We start from the raw sequence: 14218 nt of genomic DNA on the forward strand, positions 1-14218 counted from the left end.
TACGGGCTAACTGCGATTTCAAACTCAAAACAAGCGACCCTGGGTCCTGCCACGTGCAAACCTTTTTACAAATCGGCATGCGCCTTTAAGAGTGTACGGTAATCACCTACCGTACCTTTTTAAAGGCGCATGCTATTTAAAAAAAAAGGTTTTGCAATCAGGTAATATCGATTTCAGCACACAGAAATGCTCTCGATTGCCTCTCCTCTCGATTAAAATATTTTATTATTCCCTCCCCTCACCATTTGTGGGCAGTCAGTTTGTTTGCTTTCTGACTCACAAAAGGAAGAAGACACTGCAATGAAATATGAAATTTTTTGCGAAAAACATCGCATCGATGACAAATAAATGAATTTAAGTTATAGTTAGAATTATATATGATCTCGTGGCCGCGGAAACTAAAACTCGGCCAATTCCTTAAAAGAGTCAAAATTCGCACGGAACTTAAGTTAGCACGGATTCCTGGCTTCCCTCATGAATTGAAATGGAAGAGTTTGCGCCGAACTAAACCATTTTGGCTCGGCCATATTTGGGTTAGATTTACGGCGCGTTGCGTGCCGCGCCGCGGCTCGATTTTAGTTGTAAAACTAAATTTATTTGTCCGTGTGGAGTACACGGCTTTCCTACGCGTTGTCCGGCAGGCGAATGTCAATGGAGCGCGAAACACTTAATGAGAAAGGCAAGAATCCCGTGCTAAATTTTTCTGATAAAAATTATGAGCGTGGCCAAAATTTAAAAAAGTTCGAAAACTTAAAGGAAGGCCTGATAATAGAGAAAATACGGTAGATCAAAATCAAAAAATAAAACTTTTGAAAAGCCAAATTCTCATTGCCATCACCTCCGATTTTTCTTTTTCTCGCGTTTCTCACTCCCCTCACAATCTGTATTTACTTTTTATTTTATTTATATTCTAATAACTAGTTCTTTCTGTTTTCCTACTGCTGCGGCGGCGGAGGGGATACCACTGCGCAAATAGTCACTACTTAAAAATTGATTTGAATCAAAGGGTTTGAGAATTGGAATTAATTTCGACTTTAAACAACAAATAGAAAATATAGTTCAACTCTCCAACCCCGCAAAATGTTTTGGCACAAATTTTTGGACCTATTGCTTTTTTCGGCAATTTTTCATGTGTTTTGACAAAGCCTAAGCCTAATCATTAACCTATGCCTAAGGCTAAGCCTAAGCCTAAGCCTAGGCCTAGGTCTAAGCCTAAGCCTAACACTAATTTTGAGAAAAGCAGCCATAACGTTTTGAGACTTGCATAATAAATTTTGCGGACTGTTTCAAATTGAAATTGATTTTTAAAAAATACTTCGGAACTAAAAGGATATTTCAGCTCCAAAAATGGAATTTATTGGAAAACTGGAAGTTTTGAATAATTTAAAAATTCTTGCCAAAAACAACTGCACCATTAAATATTTGAAAAATAAACAGCAACAAAAAACCATATCAAAAATGATTCACACACCAGAGAGAATACAATTTTTCGAGCATGAGCTCAAGAGAGTGTGGTTAGTTTGTCTACATGAATACATATTTTTTATGTAGTGAACACATTTGTTTGCTCTTTGTTACAGTCAAGTATTTGGCAAAGAAGAACTGGTTTTTACAAGGGGTTAGAGGTTGTTGAAATTGTTAGTAGGTACTAGAATACTCAAATAAAATATTCAAATTCATAAATTTCTGGGCGTTTTGTTTTGAATTGTCTCAACTAGCCCTAATATGTCATGTTAACATATTTCAAAAAATCTGTTAAAGGTGAAGTAGCGCCAGTGGAGAAATTGCTAAAAACCACTCCTTTGGTCCCAAAATGACAGAATATCATAATAAAACTTTTCAAAAAAAATTTTGAAAATTTTTTTATTTACTGTCAAAATGTGGTAATTACTCAGTTTTTGCCACTCATAATTTTGGAAGTCGACCAAAAAAAAAATTTGTTTCGACATTTTTTATGTTTTAATTTTGTTTAAACATTTGTGTTAAAACATTGTAAGGGTCGAAACATGCGACATTTCATAAAATTTCTGCAAAAGCTCACATTTTTCAGAATTTTGGCAATTTGCCAAAACTTTGACCGAAAATTATGAAAAATCTAAAAAATTTTTTGGAGTGTTTCATTATGATATTCGGTTGTTTTGGATAAGTTTAGATAAGTGCATTTAGACAAAATCCCCACTGGCGCTACTCCACCTTCAAATTGAAAAATTCTTATTAGCCTAATCAGTGTTTCAGTATAAATTTAAATGTACAAAGTTGTTCACAAAGACCACATTTTGTATTGCAACTACACAAATTTTTCGTATTCTTGGAATTTTTCAGCAAAACTTTTGTTGAATTTGGAAGGCAATTCTGGCTGGAAACTTGCCGACACAAACAAAACATGATAAAATTCAGAATCAAAAAGACCACCACACAGACAATAATCCCATGACATTATTGTGTGGAGTATACTTGAGGTGTAATGATGATATAATGGCATTGACTATTGGATAGCTAGTGAGGCTAGGCTAAGTGCATTATTCATTATTCAATATTCATTATTCAATGATCTGCAAATCGAATCACCACGCGTGAGGAAAATAAAAGATTCAATGGTGTGGAAATATGCAAAACTTCCGCTTTTTGATTTTTGGATTTTTTTGGAATTAGGTTCGAGTTATATATATAAACTTTTTATTAAAAAGTTGCCGAGCTTAATTGAACAATTTACAAATAGTCCATAACATGTTGAACATGAATACCGGTTATAAATTTCAATGTTTTTTGGGGATGAAAGATTCTGGTCAAAAGTTTTTTAGGATCCAATTAGGAAGACGGACTCGAGAGGCCCGTGTGTACTGTAATAGATGAGTTGGCATTGACGGAGAACGCGGGGTAGTAGAGGCCACGTGGCATGTTTCTGGAAATTTCAATATAAGATGAAGCTCAGGTTCTACGTTGTTCTTGTATATCAGCTGCTGAGGCGCAACGGTTTTGGGTCTCACCCGCCTTTTTCAAGAATTCAAGCTATCTAAGTTCAACTCTCCAACAAAAATGAATAAGTTGCTTTTTTAGCCATTTTTTTACTTTGGAATGCCTCATTTTTCGTCGGTTTTCTTCGTTTTTACCATATTTCTGGGCACATGCTTTTGTGTTTTTCTGTTTTTTTTATTTCGGAGTGTGCCATTTTTGTTGTTTTTTTTTCTTTCTTTCTGAATTCTTGAATTTTCTAGAATTTGTTTTTCTCTCTTCCTTCCCCCAGCGTAAGCCTAAGCCTAAGCCTTAGCATGTCAAAGCCTAAACATAAGCCTAAGCCTAATCCTAAACCTAAGCCTGTCAAAGTCAAAGCCTAAGTCTAAGCCAGTAGGCTTAAGCTTAAGTCTGAGCCTAAAACGAACCATAAGGCTAAGCTTAAGCCTAAGCATAAGCCTAACCCTAAGCCTAAACCTAAACCTATGCCTAATCCTAAGCCTGTCTAAGTCTAAGTCTGAGTCTATGCCTAGGCCCAAGTCTAAGTCTGAGCCTAAACCGAACCAAACGCCGAAGCTTAGGCCAAAGCCTAAGCTTAAATCTAAGCCTAAGCCTAAGCCAAAGCCTTCATTTTAATTCACTTTTTATAGAGTATTTCCCTTTTATATTTGGGATATTCATTTGAATTAAATCACAATATTTTAATCAAAAAATGTTCGAAAATTTCGAATTAAAAAAAAAACATACGTGAAAGCCATCGAATCGTCTTGATAAATTCGTTTTCTGTCGTTAACGGTGTACTCCATGGTGCCGCGGTCACAATCCAACCTAACTCCAATAACAGTCCCTGCAAAAATATATATGAAAAATAAAACAATGAAACCAATTCCCCACCTCTCGTAACACCTCCCAACACTCTATTATGATGTGTCTCATTGTGAAGGTACCATGACCTCTCTCCATCCACATACATGGACCATCCGTGAAGATCTTTTCCAAGCATCACATTTCGATTCACCGCTGGTTGAGCCACACCGATAACGATGTCCGAGTTTCCGTCATGACGGTCGATGGTGACTTCCCAGTAGTGAACTCCCTGGAATTTTTGTATTATACTGTTGTGGGTAGTGTTAAATGTAGCAGAATTTTAGGCGACCTACGCTTGCCTTGTGCCTACAAGCTCGGACTTAAGCCTAAGACTAAGCCTACGCCTAAGCCTAAACGACTCTCTGTAAAAATTCGCGTTGATCGGCCAACAGGAACCCCCTCAAAAATTAAAAACAACCGGAAAATCCTAAGCCTAAATAGCGTCAGTAGCGAGCTCACGCTCGCCACTGACGCCAAGCCTAAGCCTAAGCCTCAGCCAAAGCCTAACACTAATTTAGGTAGGCAGGCAGGCACGTTGAACCAATATGCTTAAAAACAAATGTTTTAATTTACAAAAAACCCTACCTTTGAAAAAGCAATTGAGCCCAGAATCGTCCTATACTCCAAAGAGCTTCCGCTCAAAGTCGCGCACTCATTCGACAAAATCATGTCCCGTTGAGACGGAGACTTTGTGAGCTGGAACCAAGCGACGTGAGCCGTTTGCAGGCAGATCGATTCACTGTATTCGCTTTCTCCAGCCGAATTGTAAGATTTGACGCGAGCCGCGTAGACTGTGTTGAAGTGAAGCCCGTCGATCGTACAAATCGTGTCGGGTCCCGAGTAGACTTCCTAGAATCAATATGTAGAGTTTTGCTCAAATTTTGCTCAAAGTTTCAGACACTTACCTTAAAGTTCCCGTCATCCCTTCCCGTATCAATTTCCAATGCGAATCCATCAACTGCGCTTCCGTCATTTCGAGGCCTCCAGACTACAGTAACCGAGTTGTTCTCCGCAGAGCACTCGGATGTCTCAATTATTGGAGCAGATGGGACTGAAAGCACGAAATTAGTTTTTTTAATGATATCGTTTAACTATAATATACATATATGTAACGAAAATCGTGTGACTTGAAATTTCGGTACTTGTTTTACTGTTGGCTCGAAAAATATTGTTATGTGGGCCTTTTTTTTACCAAATCATATTGTTGAAAATTTTCAGGATTTTACAAAATTGAGAATTTTAATTTTTTTTTTCTTACTATTAATACTTGATCAGACGCTTGCCGCGCTTCCGGCGCGGCCGACGACGTTCTAAAATTTTCCCAAATTTTCCAGAAGGTTCTAGAACATTCCAAAATTTGCTCGAATTTTCTAGAAGGTTCTAGAACATTCCAGAATTTTCTCAAACCTTCCAGAAGGTTCTAGAACATTCCAGAATGTTAAAAAAAAAGAAAATTTTGAATTCCCGCTAAACAACCTTATCAGAAATTTTGAATTTCTCGCGAATTTGGGATGAAGTCACAAAATGGGTTCATTTTTTGGCAACAATTCAAGAAAATCCACAAAATTTCAACTTTTAGGCAACATTTTTGTAACTGGCATGGCTTAAAATGTGCAAACTTTTTCTGCGCCGTGACAAGTCATTAACAAAACAAATAAAAACTGATCACATGTACAATATTTTCAACTAAAGGGTTTCTTGGTGCGTATTTTAGGTGCATGGTGCAGGTGGTTTCACAAAAAAAGACTATCACAAATCACTGATAATATCAATTAGTATCTCTACCTCTCGATGCATCGCCCTTGAATCTTGTGCCTCTAGGGCCTGCTAAAATGTTTATGGTTATGAAAGTTACGTGGCTGCTGTCTAACACAAGTTAGTTCCAAAATAGTAAATTTTACCTTTCAGTTGTGCAAAGTCGAGCGTCTGAATTGTATACTGCAAATGTTTGGTGTCAAGGTTGAGAACAAATTCCGAGTCGGTTTCAGGCTTCGTACGCATCTCCTTGTGCCATAGAAATTCTAAACTTGTTGAGCGGTGGAGAAGGGCGTTGGAAATCTGGAAATTAAAATTATCAGTTGTGAAAATTTGAGTCGGACAACTTTTATTGTTATGTTTTTCTGAATTCTTTTCTGGGATTTCTTTTTTCTTAATTTTGAAGTTTCTTACTGGAAGCCTAAGCTTAAGCCTAAGCCTAAGCCTAAGCCTAAGCCTAAGCCTAAGCCTAAGCCTATGCCTAAGCCCAAGCCTAAACCTTTCACAGAATCAGAGTTTGCAATGTTTCCCAGGACATACCTGCATATACACCGTCGGATCTGGCTCCTTCAGCGCCTCGATACAAAACTGAATAAGAGCAGAAGTCTTTGTCAATTTCCCAGTGCATTTGACAATCTGTGACTTCAATATTCGTCGCTTATTATCGGCCTGCTCATCGACATGCTGCATGAGCTTCTCCTTTCTCATTTGAAGTTGCTCAATGAGCTGGTCGATTTGTATACACAGAGAAGACTTGAAATCATTGCAGTTGTTCTTGACGACGTCATGGAGTCCTTTAAGCCTTCCGATTTCTTCTGTTGCGGTTTTCGCCTTTTCCGATAGTTGCTGGAGCGTTGTAGAGAGTTCTGTCTAAAAACGCTTTGCTCATTAATTAAGAAATTCACGAAATCTCATTTTTCTTTTTTCACAGTTCATCCCCATTACCACATTACATCTGCCACCACCATTTAATCACTCAACCAGAGAATTTAAAATTTAGAATTCATGAATAAGTTTCGTCATCAACCCTGTTCCCGCTACAAAAAGTTTCTTTTACACAAAGATATACACAGAAAGAGACACGAAATTAGCCTAATTTAGGCCAAGAAATGAAGCAACAGGAAGAGAAGTTCGCGCCTCCAGAGAGGGAGGGGGCAAATTGAATTGCGGATTGCATGAGGGGTGTCGAAATTGGGGAATAGTGAAATCTCGGATGTCCAGTACTTCCGGGCAGTGATGTAACAAACCATCCGACACCTAACCTGGATCGCGATTTTGCGCATCACAAAAGAAAACTCTGTATAACATATTTGAGCATAGTAACATCAATTATCAAGTTGCGACATATAGGCGAGCAGGCCTGCCTGCCTGCCTATAGCCCCTTCTCAAAAACACCTAATTCATTGTCGAATGCTATTCCCCCACCACACAATCTATGTGTCGTGCATAAATTATAGGCCCTTCCCTCTACACGAATAATGGCGCACGTTTTGCGCAACACACACTCGGTCCCAATGTCTCCTGGATTGTCTCGGGACAGTGATTGATGTCATTTCTTGTTCCCTCATCCCTTTTTTGTTAGATTTTTGACTAGGGACATTGTTTTCGGTGTGATTTTATTTTGGCTCGACCTTCAGAAATTGCAGTTGAAGTCTCACCGTAAAACTCGTGTGACGTCACAATTTTGCAGGGAGGTAAACTCACGTGGAGTCAGAAAGTCCAATTTCGGTTTGATCTACGTAAGTAGTGTATATTGGTAATTTCCCGTGGAACATCGATGATTACGTAGATCTACGAGAATTGCGGGAATTTAGACGCAGAATTCTCAACCGATTTCGCATGGTTAAGAGCGTGCTGACGTCACATCTTTCTGGGTAAAAAAATTCCCGCATTTTTTTTTAGATAAAACCCTCGTGGACAACCTGACTCCACGTGTAGAATTAGTCTAACATAAGTTTTGCAAATTTCGTCCAGCACGCGAGACCCATTTAAAATATTGTTCAAAAATATTGTTGCCAATCCCCCCCCCCCCCTCTCCAGATCTACCTCCTGAGCTCATCCATCAAATTGTCAAGCGGGGGAGATTTTGAGCGATTAGCTTTTCCCCCTCCCAACCAATTTTTGCGTTTCCATGCGACTTCCGTAAGGGAGCAGAGGTGTCATCAGATATACCAATGATAAATTGGAAAATTATAAATTTGTCAGCTGTTCGTGGGTGGAGGAAATGAATTAGATGTTGCGCAATTCAATAATGTCAGATCTGACGACAACGACGCAAGATTAGAGATGACACTCAACGGACCAGAAGGCGTTATAATACCGTATTATGTAACAGAGGGGGGGGGGGGGCTCGTTGAGCAAACAATAGAGACGACTAGAAAAGGGTGCCGAAATCGAAGAAGACAAATTGGATGGTGGGGGGGGGGGGGGAGGGGGTTAGCAAACGGTCACAGAGATTACAGTTGCCAGGACCACAGTCAATCCCTCATTCCTCGTCTTCCAAAAAAACTTTGACCAGCAGCCCCAGGCCTGCTCCCGATGCTCCCATGTTCATGTAATTGACAGCTGTGTGTATCTCTTTGCTGTACTACGTGTTTATTTACAACCTTACCCTCCGAGGTTCCTTGAATCGGTGGTTTTTTGCTTCCCGTGGCTCTTAGCTCCAACACATGACCTGTTTGAAAACAAATGACAAATGTTCGGGGCTTTACACTGCGAGTATGTGGTTCCCCTTCTCGCCAAAACACTCTGAGAAAGTAATCGGAGAGAGATGCATACATAACATATTAGGATAGTAAAGGGGGTATCAATGACATTTGCCAATTTGTTGGTAGATGGATAACAAAGGGGTTAGATATTGGCAAATACAGAGAAGAAATTGTTCTACAAGCAGTTCCAATATTTTTCGAGAAAAATTGTTGTTGGTCAAGAAGTTCACTAGAAAACGGTTAAAATTGATTTCAGGAACAAAATTTGTAAAATTCTTTTTTTTTTGGAAAACAGTTTTGAAATGTGTCCTTGAAACAACTAGTTGACCAAAAATTTCAGAATGAAAAATTTTCAGAAAGATTCCAAACTGTTTTATATTGTCAAAAATAAGCTCCAGGCAATTTCGCAACCTTGAAAATCGCACTAAAAACCTCGGGCTTAGGCGTAGGCTTAGGCTTAGACTTAGGCTTAGGATTAGGCCTAGGCTTAGGCTTAGTCTTAGGCTTGGGCTTGGGCTTGGGCTTGGGCTTGGGCATAAGCTTAGACATAGGTTTAGACCTAGGCTTAGGCTTGCGGTTTTTTTTGAATAACTTATATTTTTGACTTTTGTCATGTGACCCGAAATCAGTTTTTTTTGAATCAGAACCCAGATCCCCAGAAAGTTGGAAAATGTCTGAGGAAACCTGTGTAGTTCCAAATTCCCTCTCTGTTTTCCCTCATTTTTCATCCCTAACCCCATTACACATTTGAATTCAGTTCCACCTTTCAATTCTTCTCATTTTTCCCTCAATCATAAATCTGCGGTGAGGTCGTGGCTCACCATTCACAAAACTCGGCTCTCATAAATTAGCTTTTCCGGGCAGAGAAGCGGGTGGTGGTGGTGGTGGTTCTGGGTAATTGCACTCGAGATATGATTTATGGGGAATGGGGAATTGGAACTGTGAGGTACAGCGGGATCTTAGTTGTCGTTTTATTCTTGTAATTTTGGTTCAGATCGGAAAATATCAGAAGATCAACTGGAACTGCAGGACTTTACAAAAAATAATTCCTTAAAAATTCTTTGATTCAAAATATTGTTCGAAATCTAAAGCCTAAGCCTAAGCTTAAGCCTAAGCCCAAGCGTAAGCCTAAGCTTAAGCCTAAGACTAAATCTAAACCTAAGCACAAGCGTAAGCCTAAGCCTACGCCTAAGCCTAAAACTAAACCTAAGCCCAAGCGTAAGCCTAAGCCTAAGCCTACGCCTAAGCCCAATCCTAAGCTTAAGTATAAGCCTAAGTCTAAGCCTAAACCTAAGCCTAGGCCTAAGCCTAAGCCTAAGCCTAAGCCAAAGCCTAAGCCCAAGCCTAAGCCGAAGCCTAATCCGTAAGCAACTAAAGATGAAATGCACAACCAAATTAGGGTAGTCATGTCCCTCTAGATTTCCATTATAATCTCTGCACAAAAAGTATTTAACTGGTTAACAATGAATGACACATGTTCTCTCCCTTCAAAGCTGACCGCTTTTTCTCAGACCACTGTCAAAGGAGACACACACACACACACTCAGGTGATAGCTCGACAAATTGTACTACAAGTTACACATCGTAAAGTCTCGACTCTGTGCGTGTGTGACAGAGGACTCGGCGGTTCTTTTGAAAGGTGACCGGTTCCGTTCGTTGCGAACAATGCAACTTTATTGCACATTAAGCAAATGTGTGTTTACAGGGTCAGAGAGAGGTTATGGCCCTTGGTAAAAAAATTAACTTGGAGTAAAATTTCAGGAACTTTTTTTTCAAACGACAATTAGTCCCTGAAAACCGAAGCTTCAATTCTTGAATCTCCAGATTACATAACACTTGATCATCATCCCATTATCCACTCACTACAATTTCCTCCGAATGTGTTCGGTCATGTCCTCTGGCTGGATCCGCTCAAATTTCACCTCATCATTATCGCGTTCTCTTGGTGGACTAGGACCACCGAATATCAAATATCAATGTATAAAATCTTGAGATTCTTTACACAGAGACTGCTTGCTACCCCACTATATGATATACTTTCAAATATTTGGTAATGTACATACATGATAGCCTCGGTCATTAAACTAGTAATTAGTGTGGGTGCCTTGATAAGACCCTTTCTCCCTCTCTCCACTATTAGTAAAACAACAAATATATAAAATACAGCGAGAAAAAGTTTCATGGCTCACGCCATTAAGTGCTTTTCCATCAATCTTGTGTGTGACACACTACGGCCGCAAAAAGCACCACGACATGCACTACGACTACTTTTGTTTGTGTTGTTGTTGTTGCTTTTTCTTAGATGGACACACAACCGGAAAAAGATGCACACATTCACATTTCTTACACAATTATAAAAAGTAAAAAGGAGGAGGATGAGGATGGCTCAAGTATAGGAGAGGGTAGGAGGCGAGAGATTAACTGTTTCGGGAGAATCGTAAAGTTTCAGGCCCTTAGGGTAAAAGCCTGAAAATGCAGTCTCGTAGTAGGCACTACTTTTGCCTGCATGCCAGCCTACCTACCTTTGAGGACATCGGTGGCTTTGAAGTTCTTTGAGACCCCGCGAAAATTTGTTGAAAAAGATTGTTGAAAAATCAAAAAGAGGCATTGTAGGCAGGCAAACATTTTCCGCCAGTATAAAAGATTTAACAATAGCTAGTTTAAGTCTGGTGGGTGCGAAGTGGCTAACTAGGGAACCGTCAGAATGTTCCTATCGGACTAACGTATGAGACCTATGCCATCCGAAAGCACATATCTTAAAACGGTTACTAGTGAACTTTTAGCGCCAAAACTCACAGAACCAAGCTCACGGCGAACTCTCAAAGATCCTTGAAAAAAGGCCTGTAACGAAGCACTGAAGGGTCAATTTCCAAAATTTACTTTGGTAGCTTATAACTCCACGGATACATTTTTCACATAAAAGTCATCAACTTAAAAGTTGTTGATATTTATGTAAAGAACAATTTGGTAAACAAAAGTTTTTTTAACCAAAAAATTTTTGTTTCAGATAAAAGCATTAGAATAGCAAGAACATCATAAAAATAACAACAACAGTTGCCGCGCTTCTATCTCAAACAAAAAAAATTTCGGTAAAAAACTTCTAACTTCAAACTTGTTCTTTACAAAAAGATCAACAACTTTTTAGTTGATGACTGTTTTGAAAAAAATTTTTCCGCGGAGATATGAGCTACCAAAGTAATCAATTCTTCGTTACAGTGCTATTTTCATGATTATGTAGGTTTTTTTTGCAGAGTTTCTCATCTAATATTTCCCTTTTCCAATCCCCAGTCCCGTTAGTTAGAAACATCCAAGGTCACGAATTCCGACACAACACTGAATAAACATGTCGTTTAGTTTACAAAACTTTGTATGGATGATGATGATGATGACGGCAAGTTTCCAATTGAACGCCTCATGGGGCCCCCCTCGCGATTAATTCGCTTTGTCGATTTCGAAAGCCCTAGGTCATTAGCCGTTCGTTGTGTGGTTCCTCCTCTCACAGTTCAAGTCAGGCCATTTATAAATAATGTACGGTATTTAGATAGAACCAGGCAAGGATGGAGGAATGGAGGAACAACTATTTAGATGAAAAAGGCAGATTTTTGATGCAAGGACACTTTCTTCTGAAGATTTGCGGTTGAACCTAGCCTCCCCCCTCTCATCTCACTCATTTGATTGACAAATAGGCTCACCTTGTGCCCTTTGCAAGCGATCGGAAGACTCTGCACATCGTGATTGGCGTGTCGAAGGTCCTAAAAAAACACAGTTTATTACCCCCGAATTGCGCGTCAACAACCCACTTGGAGACATCTGGAGCACACGGGCACCTTACATGCCAGACAATACATGGTTAATCCCTCCCCAGGGTGTGTTGCGCAGCGCAGCAAATCTCGAACAGTGGTGGCTGTAGTGATGGCCGATGATTTCCTGGAAAATTGACATAAAAGTGCCTGTTAACAGGCGTGAGGTATGCCGCCAGCCTGCCTTCCACGAGAACCTCAGTTTATATTTTGTGAATTGAGATATTTTATGAGTAGGCAGGCATAAGGCACGTGGTGCCAGAATGTCCGTAGATCTACAAAAAATGCGGGAGAAGAGACGCAGAGTTCTCAACTGATTTTGCATGGTTGAGAGCGTGCTGACGTCACATCTTTATGGGTACAAAAATTCCCGCATTTTTTGTAGATCAAACCATGATGGGACAGCCTGACGCCACGTGATAAGGTAGGCATGTCAACTCACTTTCTCTCTCCATCATTTGCTTGTAATAAGTTATGTTTTGCAAGTGGTCCTCTGGCAGGATGCAACGCAGTTTGACAAGGTGTGCAGTAATAAATGTCGCATTGCTCGCAAAACACATTTGCCATTCGATTTTCACTCCCCTCGCATAGCTGACACTGTGACGATGCTTCATCGGACGATTGAGAACTTCCAGAACTTCCAGAACTTCCAGAACAAGACGGCGTTAAGAACGCCTTGTCCGGATGGGCCAGCAGATACCTTCGAATCACGTTTTGCATTGCGAGATTCGTGGGCGCGCTGACGATCGAGTTCTCATCGCAGAAATAGCTCGGCTTTTGACACGAATTACAGACAAGTTGCACGCCGCTTGTGGATGGTGTTAGGATGTTGTGTAGGCGGGATAGAGGTGGACCGATGATGCTTGACGGTCGACTGGCTGGAAAATTATCAAAGTTGAAGAAAGTAAATTCTGATCTCTGAATTTTGAACCTGAATAAATTTGAGAATCTTTCTCAATTTTGACAGGATTTTTAGAAAATATAGGAAAATTGAATAGTTTGCACTATAGTCCAGATGATCAGGCAGACACGTTTTGCCTGCCTACAGGCCCACTTGTGCCTGCCTACCGACAGGACTGTCTTCCTCCTTTCGAGTAGTTGAAAGTTTTTATCAAAAAAAATTGTTGTTTCAGATAGAAGCGCGTGAAGTGCGGTAACTGTTGTTGTTATTTTTATGCAGTTATTGCTATTTTAATGCTTTTATCTGAAACAAAAATTTTTTTGGTAGAAACTTTTAACTACAAACTTGTTTTTTACAACAATATCAACAACTTTATAGTTGATGACTTTTCTGAAAAAAATTTATCCACGGAGATATAGGCTACCAAAGTGAATTTGGAAAATTGCTTCTTTTCATCGTTACAGTGCTTCGTTATAGTGCTATTTTAGAATCTTTGAGAGCTCGCAGTGAGCTTGGTTCTGGACATTCGCAGCTCAAAATTCACGAGTAACCGTTTTAAGACATGGGCTATCGAATGGCATAGGTTTCATATGCAAGTCCGATGGGCACCTTCTGATGGTTCCCTTGTTAGATTTACACCCAACAATTTTTATATAGGTTGTAAGCCAATCTCAAGAAAATCAACTCACTTCTACCACATCCGACGACTCCAGAATCGGTCTCCGACACAACTGATAGCTTATCACTTTCATGGTCCCCATTGTCCGAAACACAAAGTGACATGGTGTCAGATGCTCCTGCAAACATTAATAATTATTAGTTTTTTTTTCCATTCGTATTCAATTAGTTTCCATTCTTCATTCAATTCTTCCCTTTTGTCGGCACCTCGGTGCCGAAATTGGATTACTCAATACCATTAACCCAATGACATATGGTGTCAACGAGTTAACCAACAAAAAACAAAAAAACCACCAATACTCACCACTACTACTACCAGCACTTTGTGGGGAGATCGGTGAGCTCGCCGAGCTCAGAATTTGTGACAAAATTCCAGGTGTCGAGGGACGTGGCGATGAAGTGGACGAGCTTCCCGACGAGGTTGACGGCTGGTGGGCTTTCAGGGCGCACATTCTGCAGAGACTGTGGCCGCAGGTAAGAATGATGGGGTCTTCGAAAAATCGAATGCATATTGTGCATTTGAGCTCTTCCTCCATTTTTGAAGGGACTGAAATTTG

The 14218-nt window shown here is 39.9% G+C and overlaps 1 protein-coding gene and 2 non-coding genes across 5 annotated transcripts; all 3 read right to left on the bottom strand.

Annotated features, from left to right (window-relative positions):
- Positions 1-75: 75 nt before the first annotated feature.
- Positions 76-131, bottom strand: mir-8194. The gene has a single exon (NR_131677.1). It is a non-coding gene; the product is annotated as a pre-microRNA mir-8194 (primary transcript).
- Positions 132-2659: 2528 nt separating this feature from the next.
- Positions 2660-14218, bottom strand: madd-2 (E3 ubiquitin-protein ligase TRIM9; the record flags this gene model as incomplete). 3 transcript variants are annotated; one of them, NM_070994.8, is made up of 13 exons in its annotated part: positions 2665-2902; positions 3700-3799; positions 3847-4048; positions 4405-4668; positions 4725-4870; positions 5605-5646; positions 5721-5877; positions 6115-6444; positions 11975-12034; positions 12083-12209; positions 12525-12960; positions 13673-13780; positions 13966-14208. In NM_070994.8, the coding sequence occupies 13 exons, from the start codon at positions 14195-14197 to the stop codon at positions 2809-2811; spliced, it is 2298 nt and encodes a 765-aa protein (NP_503395.1). The 3 variants fall into 3 exon arrangements, with proteins under 3 accessions (NP_001122877.1, NP_503395.1, NP_001300061.1); NM_001129405.4 differs by lacking the exon at positions 5605-5646 and having other exon boundaries at positions 2660-2902; positions 13966-14218; NM_001313132.3 differs by lacking the exons at positions 3847-4048; positions 4405-4668; positions 4725-4870; ... (6 more) ...; positions 13673-13780; positions 13966-14208 and having other exon boundaries at positions 2809-2902; positions 3700-3758.
- C39F7.8 lies at positions 9583-9731 on the bottom strand. Its single transcript, NR_068598.1, has one exon. It is a non-coding gene; the product is annotated as an Unclassified non-coding RNA C39F7.8 (non-coding RNA).

The sequence above is a fragment of the Caenorhabditis elegans genome, chromosome V, assembly GCF_000002985.6.
Source record: "Caenorhabditis elegans chromosome V".
In the NCBI taxonomy this organism is placed as follows: domain Eukaryota; kingdom Metazoa; phylum Nematoda; class Chromadorea; order Rhabditida; family Rhabditidae; genus Caenorhabditis; species Caenorhabditis elegans.